Raw genomic sequence first — 19,532 nt, forward strand, 5'->3', positions numbered from 1 at the left:
AAAGATGTAGAATAGTTAACGCCCTAACCTACCCTCATTTGCGTTGGTCGGGGTTTTTGTTTAAAGTCCAATGCAAATCTATGTAAAATATATGTTCTAGCATAACTTCTGTGCAGCTGGAGATATTTCGTTAATACTTGGTCACATGTTACTTATGGCAAATAAAAATATATAATGGTTAAATTAACCCTAACCTACCCCATGCAAGTATATAGGACTTCTGGTACCATACTCAACAAGCTTCTTCTGCATCTTCTGGTGAATGTATCAGCCCGGCTGGCAAGCCATACCCTCCACGCATTCCATGCCCCTTCTTGAAAATAGTCACCCACCCTTTAAGCCACACCCCTTTAATTTTCATCTTATGATATCTTCATCTCAACTCAGCCCCACCTGAGGATGGGAGATGAGGATTAGATATGGGGACGGGATATGGGGTCGTGATATGGGGACGGGGAAGAGATATGAGGTCTGGATATGGAGACTGGATATAAGGATGTGATAGTTTATAAAAATAAATAAAAATATATGGGAACAGTATATGGGTACTGGATATGGGGATGGGAAATAAGGACAGGATATGAGATGGGGTCAAACTGGATATGAGGACAAACATTTTCTCCTTTGTTGCTTTTCTTCCCCCACAAGTATAAGGTAGGAAAAACTGGGCACCACCGGGTACTCAGCTAGTACCTGAATAACCCTTTAACCCCTTCAGGACGGAGCCCATTTTGGCCTTAAGGACCGGAGCGTTTTTTGCACATCTGACCACTGTCACTTTAAACATTAATAACTCTGGAATGCTTTTAGTTATCATTCTGATTCCGAAATTGTTTTTTCGTGACATATTCTACTTTAACATAGTGATAAATTTTTGTCGATACTTGCATCCTTTCTTGGTGAAAAATCCGTAAATTTGATGAAAAATTTGAAAATTTTGCATTTTTCTAACTTTGAAGCTCTCTGCTTGTAAGGAAAATGGATATTACGAATACATTTTTTTTGGTTCACATATACAATATGTCTACTTTATGTTTGCATCATAAAATTGACGTGTTTTTACTTTTGGAAGACCCCAGAGGCCTTCAACGGTCAGCAGCAATTTTCCGATTTTTCACAAAATTTTCAAACTCAGTATTTTTCAGGGACCAGTTCAGGTTTGAAGTGGATTTGAAGGGTCTTCATATTAGAAATACCCCATAAATGACCCCATTATAAAAACTACACCCCCCAAAGTATTCAAAATGACATTCAGTCAGCGTTTTAACCCTTTAGGTGTTTCACACGAATAGCAGCAAAGTGAAGGAGAAAATTCACAATCTTCATTTTTTACACTTACATGTTCTTGTAGACCCAATTTTTGAATTTTTACAAGGGGTAAAAGGACAAAATTTTTACTTGTATTTGTAGCCCAATTTCTCTCGAGTAAGCACATACCTCATATGTCTATGTAAAGTGTTCGGCGGGCGCAGTAGAGGGCTCAGAAGGGAAGAAGCGACAAGGGGATTTTGGAGAGTACATTTTTCTGAAATGGTTTTTGGGGGGCATGTTACCTTTAGGAAGCCCTTATGGTGCCAGAACAGCAAAAAAAAAACACACATGGCATACTATTTTGGAAACTAGACCCCTCGGGGAATGTAACATGGGATAAAGTGAACCTTAATACCCCACAGGTGTTTCACGACTTTTGCAATGTAAAAAAAATATATATATTTTTACCTAAAATACTTGTTTTCCCAAAATTTTTTTATTTTTAAAAAGGGTAATAGCAGAAAATACCCCTAAAAATTTGAAGCCCAATTTCTCCCGATTCAGAAAACACCCCATATGGGAGTGAAAAGTGCTCTGCTGGCGCACTACAGGTCTCAGAAGAGGAGGGGTCACATTTGGCTTTTTGAAAGCAAATTTTGCTCTGGGGGCATGCCGCATTTAGGAAGCCCCTATGGTGCCAGGACAGCAAAAAAAAAACCACATGGCAGACCATTTTGGAAACTAGACCCCTCGGGGAACGTAACAAGGGGTTAAGTGAACCTTTATACCCCACAGGTGTTTCACGACTTTTGCATATGTAAAAAAAAAATTTTTTTTTTACCTAAAATGCTTGTTTTCCCAAAAATTTTACATTTTTAAAAAGGGTAAAAGCAGAAAATACCCCCCAAAATTTGTAACCCAATTTCTCCCGAGTACGGCGATACCCCATATGTGACCCTAAACTGTTGCCTTGAAATACGACAGGGCTCCAAAGTGAGAGCGCCATGCGCATTTGAGGCCTAAATTAGGGACTTGCATAGGGGTGGACATAGGGGTATTCTACGCCAGTGATTCCCAAACAGGATGCCTCCAGCTGTTGCAAAACTCCCAGCATGCCTGGACAGTCAACGGCTGTCCGACAATACTGGGAGTTGTTTTGCAACAGCTGGAGGCTCCATTCTGGAAACAGTGGCGTACCAGACGTTTTTCATTTTTATTGGGGAGGGGAGGGGGGCTGTGTAGGGGTATGTGTATACGTAGTGTTTTTTACTTTTTATTTTATTTTTTGTTGTAGTGTAGTGTTTTTAGGGTACAGTCGCACGGGCGGGGGTTCACAGTAGTTTCTCGCTGGCAATTTGAGCTGCAGCAGAAAGTTTGCGGCAGCTCAAATTTGCAGCCAGATACTTACTGTAATCCTCCGTCCATGTGAGTGTACCATGTACGTTCACATTGGGGGGGACATCCAGCTGTTGCATAACTACAACTCCCAGCATGCCCGTTGGCTGTCGGTGACTGCTGAGAGTTGCAGTTTTGCAACAACTGTAGGCACACTGGTTATGTATCACTGAGTTTGTGACCTAACTCAGTGTTTCACAACCAGTGTGCCTCCAGCTGTTGCAAAACTACAACTCCCAGCATGTACGGTGCATGGTGTACGGTGACTGCTGAGAGTTGTAGTTTGCAACAGCTGGAGGCACACCGGTCGTGAAACACTGAGTTAGGTAAAAAAAAACTCTGAGTTTCACAACCAGTGTGCCTTCAGCTGTTGCAAAACTACAACTCTCAGCAGTCACCGACAGCCAACGGGCATGCTGGGAGTTGTAGTTATGCAACCAGCAGATGCACCACTACAACTCCCAGCATGCACTTTAACTGTTTGTGCAAGCTGGGAGTTGTAGTTATACAACAGCTGAAGGTACACTTTTCCATAGAAAGAATGTGCCTCCAGCTGTTGCAAAACCATAAGTCCCAGCATGCCCATAAGGGAATGCTGGGAGTTGTGGTGGTCTGCCTCCTGCTGTTGCATAACTACAGCTCCCAGCATGCCCTTTTTGCACTCACCTCCAACGATCCAGACGCATGAGGTCAGTCCCGCCGCCGCCGCTGCTCCTGGGGCCCCGATCCCAACATTAACGCCGGGGATCGGGGTCCCCAGCACCCGGGGTGCACGTCCCGCACCCGCTCACGTCCTCCAGAAGAGGGGCGGAGCAGGTGCGGGAGTGACACCCGCTGCAGGCACTCTGATTGGTCGGCCGGTAATCCGGCCGACGAACCAGGGCGATCGTGAGGTGGCACCAGTGCCACCTCACCCCTGCAGGCTCTGGCTGTTCGGAGCCGTCAGAGACGGCCCCGAACAGCCAGTAATTCCGGGTCATCGGGTCACTGGAGACCCGATTGACCCGGAATCGCCGCAGATCGCTGGACTGAATTGTCATAATGACTCCCCTGGGCGATATGCCGGGATGCCTGCTGAACGATTTCAGCAGGCATCCGGCTCCGGTCCCCAACCGGCTAGCGGTGGGGGCCGGAATTCCCACGGGCGTATGGATACGCCCTCGGTCCTTAAGGACTCAGGATGCAGGGCGTATCCATACGCCCTATGTCCTGAAGAGGTTAAATAATAAAACAGTATGCAGTAATCTTCTAAGCTGTCTCAAATTCTACCTGCAGCATGATCAAATTTTTCACCCACAGAGCCAAATGAGGGATTGTTTTTTTTTTATTTTTTTTTGTACGACTAATTGTACTTTATAATGATACCTAAAGAAAAAAAAAAAAAAAAAAAAATTGTATTTGCAGATAAAATAAAAAACTAAAAATGTAACTTCGGTAATTTTGGTGGTTTTAGTTTTCAAAGTGCCCTTTATGGTAAAACTGACATGTTATCTTCATTCTGTGGGTCAGATTACAACAATACCAAACTTATGTGGCTTTGTTTCATTTTACTATGTTACTACTTAGAAATAATATGCTTGCAGTTGCCATCTTCTGACTTGTGTGAAGGCACATTTTTTGTGCTGCGATCTGTAGTTTACAACAGTACCATTTTTTGTTCATTTTTTATTCCATGTTTGTGGAATGTAATAAAAAAATTAGCAATTTGCTCATACAGATGAATGTAATACTATAGTATTACATTAAAGGGGAACTCCAGTGGAAAAAAAATGGTTTCAAATCAACCAATGCCAGAAAATTAAACAGATTAGTAAATTACTTCTAGTTAAAAATCATAACCCTTCCAGTACTTATCAGCTGCTGTATACTACAGATATACTAAAGAGAAATTTGTGAAGTTCTTTCCAGTCTGACCACAGTGCTCTCTAGTGTCACCTCTGTCCATGTCGGGAACTGTCCAGAGCAGGATTTGCTCCTACTCTGGACAGTTCCTGACACGGACAGAGGTGTCAGCAGAGAGTACTTTTGTCAGACTGAAAAGAACTATACAATTTTCTCTGTAGTATACAGCAGCTGATAAGTACTAGAAGGTTTCAGGTTTGGAAATAAAAGTAATTTACAAATCTGTTTAACTTTCTGGCACCAATTTATTTGAAAATTTGTTTTCCACTTGTTTCCACTGGAGCTCCCCTTTAATCCCTTATATTGGCCTACAGGGTTCTGACTGCTAGAACAACGGATCGGCTTTCCTCAATCTGACCCCTGAGCCACCAATGACATGCATTTGTAATGCTGCTTTTATTACTGATTGCGTTATTAAAACAGCTAAAATAGCTAGCAACAGAGATCACTCTGTGTCTATCACCGGCGGCTATCTATATAGGGAGAGCCGAAATATGAGCCTTCTCTATACCTCCTTAACAAGGGGTTAAATGTATTTAAAATATGTGGTTACCGTATATACTCGAGTATAAGCCGACCCGAATATAAGCCGAGGCCCCTAATTTCACCCCAAAATCCCAGGAAAAGTTATTGACTCGACTATAAGCCTAGGGTGGGAAATACATCATCCCCCCCCTGTCATCATCCAGACCCCCGTCATTAACACCCTCATCATCATCACCCTGTCATCATCACCCCGTCATCATCCCCTTGTCATCATCCCCTTGTCATCATCCCCTTGTCATCATTCCCTTGTCATCATCCCACACCCCCCTTCATCATCCCCTTGTCATCATCCCCACCCCCCTTCATCATCCCCTTGTCATCATCCTCTTGTCATCATCCCCACCCCCCTTCATCATCCCCCTGTCATCATTCCACCCCCCCCTTCATCATCCCCTTGCCATAATCCCCCCCTTCATCATCCCCTTGTCATAATCCCCCCCCTTTCATCATCACCACATGTCATCATCATGGTCTTCAACCTGCGGACCTCCAGATGTTTCAAAACTACAACTCCCAGCAAGCCCGGGCAGCCATCGGCTGTCCGGGCTTGCTGGGAGTTGTAGTTTTGAAACCTCTGGAGGTCTGCAGGTTGAAGACCACTGCGGCCTTCGACATCATCCAGCCCCCTCTCACCCCCTTTAGTTCTGTACTCGCCTCCGCTCGGCCCTGGTGCGGTGCTGCAGGACTGTCCGGTGAGGAGGTCGTCCGGTGGGATAGTGGTTCCGGGCTGCCATCTTCACTGGGGGGGCCTCTTGTCCGCGCTTCGGGCCCAGAATAGAGGCGTTGCCTTGACGATGACGCAGAGGAACGTTGGTAATGAACGTACCTCTGCGTCGTCGTCAAGGCAACGTGACTATTCCGGGGCCGAGCCCGAAGCGCAGAAAAGAGACCTCCCCGGTGAAGATGGCAGCCTGGAACCACTATTCCTCCGGACGACCTCCCCACCGGACAGTCCTGCAGCACCGGACCAGCGCCGAGCGGAGGTGAGTACAGAACTAAAGGGGGTGAGAGGGGGCTGGATGATGTCGAAGGCCGCAGTGGTCTTCAACCTGCGGACCTCCAGAGGTTTCAAAACTACAACTCCCAGCAAGCCTGAACAGCCGATGGCTGCCCTGGCTTGCTGGGAGTTGTAGTTTTGAAACCTCTGGAGGTCCGCAGGTTGAAGACCACTGAGGGCGGAGAGTTCACTCGAGTATAAGCCGAGGGGGGTGTTTTCAGCACGAAAAATCGTGCTGAAAAACTGGGCTTATACTCGAGTATATACGGTAATTTATTTGTTTTTGTTTAGCTATCTATATGTCAAGATACAACCTGAAACTTTTTTGCATTCTCCACCTGATCTCTATGGACAGCATACAGTGGAGGGTGACACCTGTATATAGATTGCACATGATCATATCATTCACATCAGGTGATGGTCACAGCTTCTCTTCTTCCCTTCCCTGCATGACCCCCTCACAGGTTACAGAGCATTCCATGAAAACTCTCCCTAAGGGTATGTTCACACATACAGGATCCTGCGCAGATTTGATGTACAAAATTGCAACGACGATTGCTTACTGGACGACGAGAGGGTTCTCACCTGCCTCTTTGTTGTCCATTCGGCGATCTGCTGTTCCAAGCCTTCTCAGCAGTTTAGAGCAGCAGAATGCCGGGAACACTGATCAGTGCTATGCTATGGTATAGCATTGATCAGTGTAAGCAATCAAAAGATTGCATGTTATAGCCTCCTATGGGAGGGGGCATTACATAGACTTGCATTGGTGGGGCGGGGCATGATGTCACACGGGGTCGGAGTTGTGACATCAGGATACTCCGGCCCCGTGGTCATCACGCTGCACACTCGGAGCCTCCAGCGCTGTGGAGAGCTCACAAAGGTCCGTGCTGTATGACAGATTGTGGGGTCCCCTGCGGGACCTATCCTTTGGATAGGGTATAAGATGTATTAGGGCCTGAATACCCCTTTTTATGTGCTGTTTCTGGTTGTTGCACAGTCATTATAATAAGGTGGTTTATATGGCACAGTGTGATGTAAGAGTTCATGTAATCTTCTGACTTGCATTGCAGAGTAGAAGACAATAGTGCTAAGGTTTTTTTTTTTTTTTTTTGCTGCAGCCATCTGTAACATATCCCTACAGGCCAATACACTGCAGTGCGTATTGATGGATCACATAAGCTGGCTGGGCTGTATGCAGAAGATTTACAACACAATTAAAAAGCTGTTTTCCACTCCTTTTTGTTTTATGGGCATTCACTGAAACAAATTGCCCAATATATACAATTTAGCAATAAATGTATGTTATTCAATGGCATTCTTGCTGTGCAGAATCACTTCAATGACAGCTTTCTGAAGGTAACGTAATGAAGTCATTTCTTTTTTGGCATGGCATAAAACCTAAAACAAGAACACTACAGTACACTGTTTGACTCGGACACTTTGTTATTAACCTGATCAAAACTACTTTTGAAACTGTAGGCAGAAAGAGGGAAGGAATAAATGAGACTGGGAGGTTTCCTGAGTATTTCCTGTAGTTTCCGGGATGTGGAGTCATTTCTGAACGGCTATTTAAGAAAGCCGAGATCTGTTGGAAACCCTGTGAATTTAAAGAATATAATGTGTAAAAACTTGTGCTTGGTGTTAAATCTCTCCACAGCTTATAAAGTTAGCAAAATTTATCTGTGTCCAAGTGATTTGGAGCAGCAAATAGGGAAAGTGAGGACTTTTCACTTTTGTTAATGTAATGTACCTCGACACTTAAAAGACTTCTTTGTAAAAGGACATGCAATGGCTTTCTTTTTTCTTTTATTCCCCCTTGGCCTTCCTGAACTGACTCCAGGGTTTATGTCCTCTGAATTAAAGCAATATGGATTGAGCAAACTTATATGAACTTTGGTGATGCCAGTATTTTGAAATATTATATATCTGTATTACTGCTACGTTACATGCTCCAAGAGAGTAAGCGCAGAGCTTAAGAATAAGGCTGCATTTGTTTTCTTTTTACAGCCAGTCAATAAAATGTGTGTTATGAACCTTTTTCTAATCGTGATACTGTGCTGCTTGTTCTCGCTTCTGAGCAGAAACCATTCCCACCAGTGCTCTTAAATGTGCCTTTTATTATGCCAAGAAACTTTTTTTTTTTTTTTTGGTGAACAAAATCTTAAACTTTTTTTGTTTATATAGCCTGGTTCACTACTATATATGTATATAGTATATGTGTAATGTTATGCTATGTGCAGTAAGACATATGTTAGGACAGACCGTATGGATTGTTTAAGAGTAATAAGGCTATCAAAACTGCAATAACCTAAAATGAATGCATAATGTAAATTGAATGCAAATTGATACCTTTCCTTTCTTGAAGTAGTTTGCAATAGTACTTGCAGACTGCTTGTTGCCTTCTTTTCCATTGTTCCATAGTCGTACTCCTTTCAGTCTGTCTGTTGCTTTTATTTCTAGTCATTCAACCCCAGGACACTTAGTGAGGTCAGGTACTGATGATAGGTGATAAGGGTTAGCATGCAGTTGTCACTTTTCATCCCAATTGTTTGAAGTTTTTGTATTCTTTTTTTTTTTTTAAATAAAGGTAGCCACATTATATAGAAGGTTTAAAGGGTAGTTCCCACCATCCTATATATTTTTTTTTCTGTCCCTGCCTATTTCCCATCTCTCCCTAACCTCCACCCTGCTTTATATATTTTTTTTAACTATATTAAAAAAAGTCTTTTTGTCTGCCTGGTAGCGTGCTCACTACTAGGCAGACTTTCCCAGCAGGCAGACGTCACTGATGCCTGCTGGGAACGGCACTTCCGCCCTTAGTTTACTATACAGGGTGCCTCCAGCTGTTTCACAACTACAACTCCCAGCTTGCCCTGACATCTGTTGGCTGTCAGGGCATGCTGGGAGTTGTAGTGAGGAAACAGCTGGAGGCACCCTGTGTTGAAAGCAATAAGTTAGGGCCATGGGTGCAGCACGACGATACCCTGTTCCCTCCAGCGTTAAGCTGCCGCCCCCCCCCCCCCGTGTTGACACCCCGATCCCCGCAACCCCCGTGTTGAAACCCTGAGCCCCATACGTACAAACTGCAGAGTCCAGCAGCATCAGCGGCGTGCAGAGGCCGTATCAGCGTCATGCTGCGGGAGGAGTGGCCGGCGTCTGAGGCCAGGGAGCCAATCAGACAGGGGGGAGCGAGCGCAGGCTGATTGAATTAGGACCGATGCCTGGCTGGCATCAGTCCGAATTCCGGCGTGACGTCACGCCAGCCTGCAGCCGGCCACTAGGAGAGAGACCCCTAGTGGCCGGTTTTCAAACGTTAATTTAAACATTTTAATAAAAAAATAATAATAATGAAAATATATTAGAGATATGTTGTAGTATATATGTACTACAACATATCAAAAAAAAGTTGATGATAGTGCCCATTTAAACAACCTTTTACTGACCATTGTCTGATGAACAATAATTTTGCAGACATACACATTATAGTCTATATTGGCTGTTACAATTGTTTAATCTGACCATACATGATTAATGACACTGGGTGATGGATAAATGATCCTTCTTGAAACAGTATAAGAACATTCTGAGAACACTATTCCATAATTAAAACAACCTTCGGCTGCGTTGACACGGCCGTCTAGACCCGTCCCGTTCTTCTCCTGTCAAAAATAAAAATGGACTGTAAAAAAACGGACAATAACTGATGCAAACGGATGTTTTCTGTTTGGATCCGTTATTGTTCAGCTAATAAAAAAAAAAACTTTTCGTTCTGAGCATGCTCAGAAGTAAACACGGATCAAAAACAGATTGAAAAAACTGATGCAAACGGATAACATTAAAGGCTCATCCGTTTTCCAAAGACTTTAATCCATTTGTCTCACAAATACCTTCTATCTCTTCACTTGTTTTGCCATTTTGTGCTCTAAAGGGGGCATGTCCTCACTCTGCATGACTCCTCTTCCTCCCTGATCTGCTGGTTTGTTCTGGATCTCTTCATCCAATCGCTGTAGGCTGCTGTGTAACCCCCTTCTCTCTGTTTTCATGCTGCAGTCTGATAGGACAGGAGTGAGCACAGAGGAGTGCAAGTCCCACCCTCACTTACTAGAGTTTGTCCCTGCCTGTGCTTTCTCATGGAAAAAGATGAAGATGAAGGTGAAGCCAGAATGGATTATGTTCTGGAGGGTATAGGGTTCCCTAGTATATTGTTTATTAGAAAGGTTAATGTTCTGCCAAGATGTACAACATATAAAATGTTTTTGAATCTGACAATGCTCATTTAAGCACATACAGTTTGTGTTTATCTGATGCTCTTTGAATCATACTAAAGACTTATCACTTAACATTTACATGTACCTACAATCTCTGCTGGCTGATATAGGGGGCTCCCCTATTCTTGTCTCTTCTCAAACAGTAATAGGAGTGTAACTGTACTTATGAACCGCACCGGACATCTTACTTTTCTTCTGCCTCATAGTTCCATTGTGCGATTTCAGTCAGTTTAAAGGTCACTGTCACTCATAGACCATTATTTATGGTTGTTTTTGGCTTCTCCTTTTGGCGCATGTGTAATGCAAAATAGTCCGCTGTGACCTGCAGTACCACAGACCATGTAAAAAGGGCCTTCCTTGGAATGAATGTAGGAATAGTAATAGATCCGGTGTGGCCAAAGAGACAGCTTCTCTCACAGGTCAATGTCATCTATGCTGTTATGATGATGTTGTTGCTTTCTGTGTGCTATTTTGCAAACCAAAGCATCCAAACATTTGGGACTTTAGTTTGCCAAGAATTTCCTCTTATTCAGAGAGTAGTGACATTTTGAAATGGCTCAATAGCCCAAAAGTATCCACATCTGTGGCAGTAAGTGGGATGTCTTTTGTCCGTTGTTGTAATGTATAAACTTATCAAAGGACTGAACATGTTTTGGGGTATTCTTAACCAATTTTCCCACCAGTACTTCCATGTTAAATGTTGGCTCCTTTTTATGGAGGTACCTTCCTCCTCAAATAACAGAAGAGAGGTAAGATGATGTGGGGGTTGTCAGTAAAACCCGGACTTGGGTCCAAAAGATTAAAACTTGATATTTTCACATTACAGCAAAAGTAAATGGAATAAAAATAATTAAAGGGGTATTCCGGGCAAAAATATTTTATCCCCTATCCAAAGGATAGGGGATAAGGTGTCTGATCGTGGGGGGGGGGCGTTGTTGGGTGGGTTTGGCCGCTGGTGAGACCCCACCACGCGATCTCCCTGCAGCACCCGCATTCTATGTGGGGGCTGAATCTCCAGTTTCGGAAACCTCCAGGTTTCTGGGACTGGGCTGGGCACGCCCCCTCCCATAGACATGAATGGAGGGGGCGTGGCGTGATGTCACATCCCCAGTCCCTGAAACCTGGAGGTTTCCGAAACTAGAGATGCAGTCCCTGCATATAATGTCGGTGCTGCAGGGAGATCACCGGAATACCCCTTTAAGGATATAGTAAAGAATGCACTCTAACAATGTCTCAGAATCATCTGGTCATTGAATTCTTACACACACACACATATATATATATATATATATATATATATATATATATTATTTTTTTATTATTTTTATTTTAGATCATTAATGGACAATAGAAAATTAAATCCATTATGTCCACTATATAACTTTAATACATTTGATATGTTTATACTTACTATAATTGATCTAATGTCTTAGGGTGTGAAGAAAATTAATATTTTATGTGTAAGAGACATGGTAAGAGTCCATTGTTTACTGTATCCTAATTTATCCCTGGCATATTTCTATCCTATTTAGTCTTGCTGTATTCTGATGAAAATAGCAAGTTTTAAACTTCTGAGTCTGTTTTTTTTACTAACAAACCCCACCACATCTTATTTCTCTCCTGTTATTTGAGGAGGACGAAACCTCTATAAAAGGAGCAACATTTCAGCATGAAGATACAGCTGAGGAAGGAAGTTAAAATACCCCGAAACACACTCAGTTCTTTGATAAATGTAAACTTTACAACAACAAACTTTCATTGTACCATAAACAGATGTATCACCCACTGCCATAGATGTGGATGAACTATTGGGCTATTGAGCTCGTTCAAAATGCCATTACTCTCTGAATAAGAGCCCCAGATGTTTGGATGCTTTGGTTTGGAATATAGTATAAAAAAAACAGCAATCAACATTATAACAGTGTATTCAGCATTGACCTGTGCGAACAGCTTTCTCTCTGGATATGCCTGAAGCACTATGGGCCATATCAGATCTATTTCTATTTTAATTTGAGCCTGTTTCTTTGGAGATGTCTGTGGTCCTGCAGGTCACAGCGCAACTATCATCATTACGCATAGAGTAGAAGCCAACAGCAACTGTAAATAACAGTCCACGAGTGACAAAGGGGGAGATTTATCAAAACCTGTACAGAGGAAAAGTTGCTCAGTTGCCCACAGCAACCAATCAGATCGCTTCTTTCATTTTTAACAAGGCCTCTGCAAAGTGAAGGAAGCGATCTGATTGGTTGCTATGGGCAACTGGGCAACTTTTCCTCTGTACAGGTTTTGATAAATCTCCCCCAAAGTCTTTTAGACTGTCTGAAAGCGCACAACAGTGCCATGAGGCAGAAGAAAAGAAAGACATCCGACGGGGTCAGTTAGTACAGTTACACCCCTATTATTGTTTGAGGAGAACCTACCAGGAGAAGCTGATTGGCACACAACTTAGTGGAATATGGCTGCCCCCATACTAATGTACAATAAAAAAAAAAAATACAGTTTAGTTAAATACCCTAGGTGGCACATTCCCTTGAAGAATACATAAGAATTTATAATTGAGAACTGGAATAGAAAAAGTATTTCAGCACTAGACTTTGGACTTTCATATGTTAAAATCCTTTCCCCTCCTCCTGAGCTCCTTTTTTCTTCTCTAGGTCAGCAAGTTGAAAGTGTTTACCTTAAATTAGTGAATACATGCACACCCACCTTGGCTTAATATATATGGTCAAACATCATCAAAGTTGATAGTCTTTGCGGAAAAGAGAACTTTAGCTCTGGACAAACAAACCTGTGTACTTTATCACATCTAGCACTACTGGAATGTTCCTCCTTCCCTGATTTCATTACTGGCTTTTGGCACAGGCAAGAAACTGGAGTCAATGCTTCGATTATAGGCATCGACAATGCCCGCATTGCTGTGCCCTTTTTGAAAACTGATACCCAGTACAAAATTGTGGCCTATGGGTGCCGGCAAAGTTCCACATCAGGCTGCTTGGTGTGTGTTGCATTGCCAGACAGTAAATCAGCTGTGCTGTACGTCGGCCAGACACTAGTAGCACTTGCTGCCTGTTTCCATCTCATTGCAAATCCCGGGCCTATCACTCGATAGACCTGGAAAGGAAGTAGTGAGGAAGCAAGTGCCACTGCTAGTTCATAATGTTCCAGTGTGGTTGGAAAGTCTGAGAAATAGCTTGGGTGAGAAGAACAAGACCTTATTGACAGGGTTCAATCCTGGTCAGGTCTGTTTCACATCAGTGTATTAAATCCACACAGCTCTTCCTCTCCCCTTTTACCCTATGGCTTAAGCACTTCTACAGTTTAATATTTGTATTTCCAAGGATAGACTATAAAGCAATGCATTTTTCTAATTTACCTAAAAATGAGGTGACTTGGGACTTCTAATGTGAAAATGTAATTGTGTATAGTCAACTAAGCTAACTGCTTTGATCTAACTCTTTAAATAAATGCAAAACTCTGCTCAGATATTACTTGGTTGTTTTGTAGCCATCACGTTTTTGACTAATATGACTTTCATTATACCAAAAGGAGGTTAAAGGGGTACTCCAGTGGAAAACAATTTATTTTAAATCAACTGGTGCCAGAAAGTTATAGATTTATAAATTCTGTAAAAAAAAATCTTAATCCTTCCAGTACTTATCAGCTACTGTTTATTACAGAGAAAGTTCTTTTCTGTCTGACCACAGTGCTCTCTGGACAGTTCCTAAAATGCACAGACGTGTCGTCAAAGTAGGAGAAAATCCCCATAGCAAACCTATCCTGCTCTGGACAGTTCCTGACATGGACAGAGGTGTCAGCAGAGAGCACCGTGGTCAGACAGAAAAGAAATTCAAAAAGAAATGAACTCTCTGTAATAAACAGCAGCTGATAAGTACTGGAAGGATTAAGATTTTTTTTATAGAAGTCATTTCCAAATCTGTTTAACTTTCTGGCACCAGTTGATTTAAATTAAATTGTTTTCCACCGGAGTACCCCTTTAACAGACGTCTTTTGGAACAGCTCATTCAGTCAGACCTTTATGCCATAATTGTCCTTTTGGCATTCATTGGTTAGATTGACTTGTGCTATTTGGCACTATAAAAATACAGTACATGTAGTAAACAAGTCCTTCCTTCCTCCCCCCCCCCCCCCCCCTTTCATTCCTTCCTTCCCTTTCACTTTCTATTTTTTTTTCTGTTTTTAAATACCGTATCTTAGTACATAAATACAATATTTTGCTTTAGATTTTCATTTTAACTTCACTTACATTACGTTGTCATTCTCCTGTTGAATACTTTCTTATTTTTGAGAAGTTGCTGTGCGCAAGCATGGCCCTCTCTATTTAAGACTATAGCAGTTAACCCCTTAACCCCTTAAGGACGCAGGACGTAAATGTACGTCCTGGTGAGGTGGTACTTAACGCACCAGGACGTACATTTACGTCCTAAGCATAACCGCGGGCATCGGAGCGATGCCCGTGTCATGCGCGGCTGATCCCGGCTGCTGATCGCAGCCAGGGACCCGCCGGCAATGGCCGACGCCCGCGATCTCGCGGGCGTCCGCCATTAACCCCTCAGGTGCCGGGATCAATACAGATCCCGGCATCTGCGGCAGTTCGCGATTAAAATGAACAATCGGATCGCCCGCAGCGCTGCTGCGGGGATCCGATCATTCATAACGCCGCACGGAGGTCCCCTCACCTTCCGCCGTGCGGCTCCCGGCGTCTCCTGCTCTGGTCTGTGATCGAGCAGACCAGAGCAGGAGATGACCGATAATACTGATCTGTTCTATGTCCTATACATAGAACAGATCAGTATTAGCAATCATGGTATTGCTATGAATAGTCCCCTATGGGGACTATTCAAGTGTAAAAAAAAATGTAAAAAAATGTAAAAGTAAAAGTAAAAAAAAAGTGAAAAATCCCCTCCCCCAATAAAAAAGTAAAACGTCCGTTTTTTCCTATTTTACCCCCAAAAAGCGTAAAAAACATTTTTTATAGACATATTTGGTATCGCCGCGTGCGTAAATGTCCGAACTATTAAAATAAAATGTTAATGATCCCGTACGGTGAACGGCGTGAATGAAAAAAAATTTAAAAAGTCCAAAATTCCTACTTTTTTAATACATTTTATTAAAAAAAAAATTATAAAAAATGTATTAAAAGTTTTTTATATACAAATGTGGTATCAAAAAAAAGTACAGATCATGGCGCAAAAAATGAGCCCCCATACCGCCGCTTATACGGAAAAATAAAAAAGTTATAGGTCATCAAAATAAAGGGATTATAAACGTACTAATTTGGTTAAAAAGTTTGTGATTTTTTTTAAGCGCAACAATAATATAAAAGTATATAATAATGGGTATCATTTTAATCGTATTGACCCTCAGAATAAAGAACACATGTCATTTTTACCAGAAATTGTACGGCGTGAAAACAAAACCTTCCAAAATTAGCAAAATTGCGTTTTTCGTTTTAATTTCCCCACAAAAATAGTGTTTTTTGGTTGGGCCATACATTTTATGATATAATGAGTGATGTCATTACAAAGGACAACTGGTCGCGCAAAAAACAAGCCCTCATACTAGTCTGTGGATGAAAATATAAAAGAGTTATGATTTTTAGAAGGCGAGGAGGAAAAAATGAAAACGTAAAAATTTAATTGTCTGAGTCCTTAAGGCCAAAATGGGCTAAGTCCTTAAGGGGTTAAGGACCAGGCCCATTTTGGCCTTAAGGACCAGACCAATTTAATTTTTGCATTTCTGTTTTTTCCTCCTCGCCTTCTAAAAATCATAACTCTTTTATATTTCCATCCACAGACCCATATGAGGGCTTGTGTTTTGCGTCACCAATTGTACTTTGTAATTACATCACTTATTTTACCATAAAATGTACGGCGCAACCAAACAAATATTATTTATGTGGGAAAATTGAAAAGAAAACCGCCATTTAGCAAATTTTGGAAGGTTTGGTTTTCATGCTGTACACTTTCCGGTAAAAATGACATGTTTTCTTTATTCTGTGGGTCAATCTGATTAAAATGATACCCATGATTATATGCTTTTCTATAATTGTACCGCTTAAAAAAAAATCTCAAACCATTTTACCAAAATTAGTATGTTTGAAATTGCCCTATTTTGACCACCTATAACTTTCTCAATTTTCTGTATATGGGGTGATATGAGGGCTAATTTTTTGCTCCACGATCTGTAGTTTTTATCAGTACCACTTTTGCTTAGGTTTAACTTTTTTTTACTTTTTTATTTTTTATTTTTCATTTTTTTACTTTTTTATTTTTTTTTACACTTTTTATGTTCCCATAGGGGACTATTCATAGCAATCATTTGATTGCTAATACTGTTCAGGGCTATGTAAAAGACCTCACTGCTCAGTATTATCGGTCATCTTCTGCTCTGGTCTGCTCGATCTCAGACCAGAGCAGAAGACCCCGGGAGACGGCCGGAGCAAGGTGAGGGGACCTCCGGCCGCCATGCTGGATGATCGGATGACCGCAGCAGCACTGCGGGTGTTCCGATCATCCATTCAAAGTACCACACTGTATTGATCACGGCATCTGAGGGGTTAATGACGGACATCTGCACGATCGCAGCCCGAACCTGCCGGGCATGACGCGAGCACCGCTCCGGTGCTCGTGATATGGCGGCGCGTAAATGTACGTCATGGTGCGCTAAGTACCACGTCACCATGGCATACATTTACGTCCATTGTCGTTAAGGGGTTAAGGAAACACCTGTGCATGGAGCTTGATCACAATAGAATATAGTGATTCCTCAACTTACAATCAAGAGAATTCAGCTGGTACTGGGACAACCTGGCGAGGTTCCTACGTACCAAGGCAAAAAATCGGATAATAGGCTGAGAGGCGCACACCCGAGGATAGTATGAACAGATACTGTATTTATTAAGTCATAAAACAGGTAGTTCAGACAGGACAACGTGTTTTAAAGGAACATCAAAGGCTTCAAAGACCTGAAGAAGGATGTTCCTTTGAAATGCGTTGTCCTGTCTGAACTACCTGTTTTATGACTAACTTGAACTTGAACCAGACTCAACAATGCTATGGACAGTCAAGATCTGCGAAACATGTCAATGGCTGGAAGAACTGAACAATCAAAATGGGCATTCACTGGTAAAACACACATGTATTACTGAAGCGTATGCACTGAATTCCTTTCTGGTAACGCCCCCTACAGTACAGGGAGGTATTACATCTTCTGTACTACTCTTAACCTATGCCAGAGTTAGCTGCTCCTTTGGACACCATGTAAGGGCGGCTCCATTTTACTTTTTAAGGACACTGTATGTAATGTACAATACCCTGAAGAAGCTTCTGTCCTCTACATAGACAGTGATTTACAGCTTCTAGCAGCTATTTCTTACTTTTATATGTAAGGATTTGCTTTATCTGTATTAGATATCTACTTGTTTTTCTTTAATCCTCACTTTTTCCCATTTTTGGATGACATTTTGGAGGCTTTAGAACCAATTACCAGGTTTCCATAGAGTTATGGTCTCAACATACAATGGTTTCAACATAGAATGGTCGTCCTGGAACTGATTAATATTGTAACTTGAGGGACCGCTGTACTTGAGGATTACTAGAAGTTTGACAAATCTTAGTGAAAAGTTTTATCGGTGGGGTCCAGGCAGTGAATTACCGGTAAATGTTTCAAAAAAATCCTTTGTTATAATTGATAAAATTTACTGTATACTAAGTTTCTGTGTACGGTTTAGAGTTTGTTTTTTTTTGGTGGTTTTTGGAATGTTTTGTCCATGCAAAGTAACATGTTCATTAGGGCTGAAACCACTAACCGATTAATTGGCAACTAATGTTGTCAACTATTTTCATAATCGATTTATCGGTTGGTGGATTAGTTGGTCGGCCCATTTTTAAAGTTCACATACATTTAGCGATTATCACTATGTATATATGCAACTGTGGTCCTCGGCAGCCTTTTTAGTGAAGAGGGGGCCCACACATGATCTTCAAGTAAATGAAATTATACTGAAAAGAATAATACATCTTTAAATATAATAAAACTACTCCTCCGCAAAACTCAGCATCTAGCCGACCTCACAAACTCTCTTAACACACAATGCATTCCTTATCTAAAACACAGGAAGACCTTTAGTCTGATCCCCTCCCCTCAATAACACCCTCCCTAATCTAACTCACCAATTATCTTGTAATCCACTATGGTCATTATTATTCGATTAGTCGATTAATCACAACAATAATCTGCCAACTAATTGGTTAGGAAAATAATCATTAGTTGCATCTTTAATGGACATATATCCATTTTCTGTTAATGATCCCCCTATTCCACTCAACCTTCTTGACTACATTTTGTTTGTTATTGTATTTTACATTGTTGTATTTAAGCTTCTTTAAATCTCACAAAAAATGGGCAGTAGAAAATAAATGCAGTTGAAGCGAGTAGACTTATATTTGCTTTGGCCGCTTCGTCCCCATGCTTGATAAAGTCTGGAAGGAAAAGCCGAAACGTTGTTCTTGAGAAATAAATCTATCGAAAAGAAATCTACCATTGTGGTACCATTGCCAACCTTTATATACTACAGTCTTACCTACATGGGAGTCACTGAATAGTTGTATCTATTAAATACCCTATATATATTTTATTAAACTTGGTAAAAGTCTTTATCTGTGTTTTATACATAGACCTCGTTTCTGGCTAAACAGAAAAAAAGAGCAAAGGGAATATATTTTATTATTTCCCTCTTCAAAAAAAGAGCAGAGTTGAAATGTTTAATCTGTGCTTTACAGCAGGTCTGGCTAGGTAACTGCATCCCTGGACCCTGCTAGAAACTAGCGAAAGCCACAAAACCCATATTTTATCTTGGGCAGCTCTGATCAGTAAAACCAGGTTCAGGTTTGTTTTAAGTTGTTAACTGTGTCTTCCCTGGAGATCTAGCTTCTGAATATCTGCAGCTCAGCATGTGGTTAAACATTTTAGTTGGCAGAGAGTGTGCGCACCTTTCTGCAGTACGATTTCTATATCACTGTATTACATAATATCAGTTCCCATACAGTGCCTCTGCACATTTCTCACAAATGTTCATCTTTTTTCTTTTTTTCCTCTTTTTCTAGGATGGCTCTTATTTGGCTGAGTTTCTACTGGAAAAGGGCTACGAGGTA

At 41.6% G+C, this 19,532-nt stretch overlaps 1 protein-coding gene and 1 long non-coding RNA gene across 4 annotated transcripts in view; one reads left to right on the forward strand and one right to left on the reverse strand.

Moving 5' to 3' along the window:
* The window catches only part of GMDS (GDP-mannose 4,6-dehydratase), a 716,505-nt gene that overhangs the window by 122,117 nt on the left and 574,856 nt on the right, over nucleotides 1–19,532 (forward strand). For 2 of the 3 annotated variants that reach the window (XM_056521038.1, XM_056521041.1), the window contains exon 3: nucleotides 19,485–19,529. In XM_056521038.1, the coding sequence (XP_056377013.1) occupies nucleotides 19,485–19,529 (45 nt within the window). Of the gene's footprint in view, nucleotides 1–12,641; nucleotides 12,733–19,484; nucleotides 19,530–19,532 lie in introns of those variants that run through there. The other variant, XM_056521039.1, reaches the window with a different exon arrangement.
* Nucleotides 7,530–13,446, reverse strand: LOC130273752 (uncharacterized). The gene is made up of 3 exons (XR_008844112.1): nucleotides 13,148–13,446; nucleotides 8,441–8,586; nucleotides 7,530–7,688 (listed from the first exon to the last, which is right to left on the reverse strand). It is a non-coding gene; the product is annotated as an uncharacterized LOC130273752 (long non-coding RNA).

This window comes from Hyla sarda, chromosome 5 (assembly GCF_029499605.1).
Source record: "Hyla sarda isolate aHylSar1 chromosome 5, aHylSar1.hap1, whole genome shotgun sequence".
Taxonomy (NCBI): Eukaryota; Metazoa; Chordata; class Amphibia; order Anura; family Hylidae; genus Hyla; species Hyla sarda.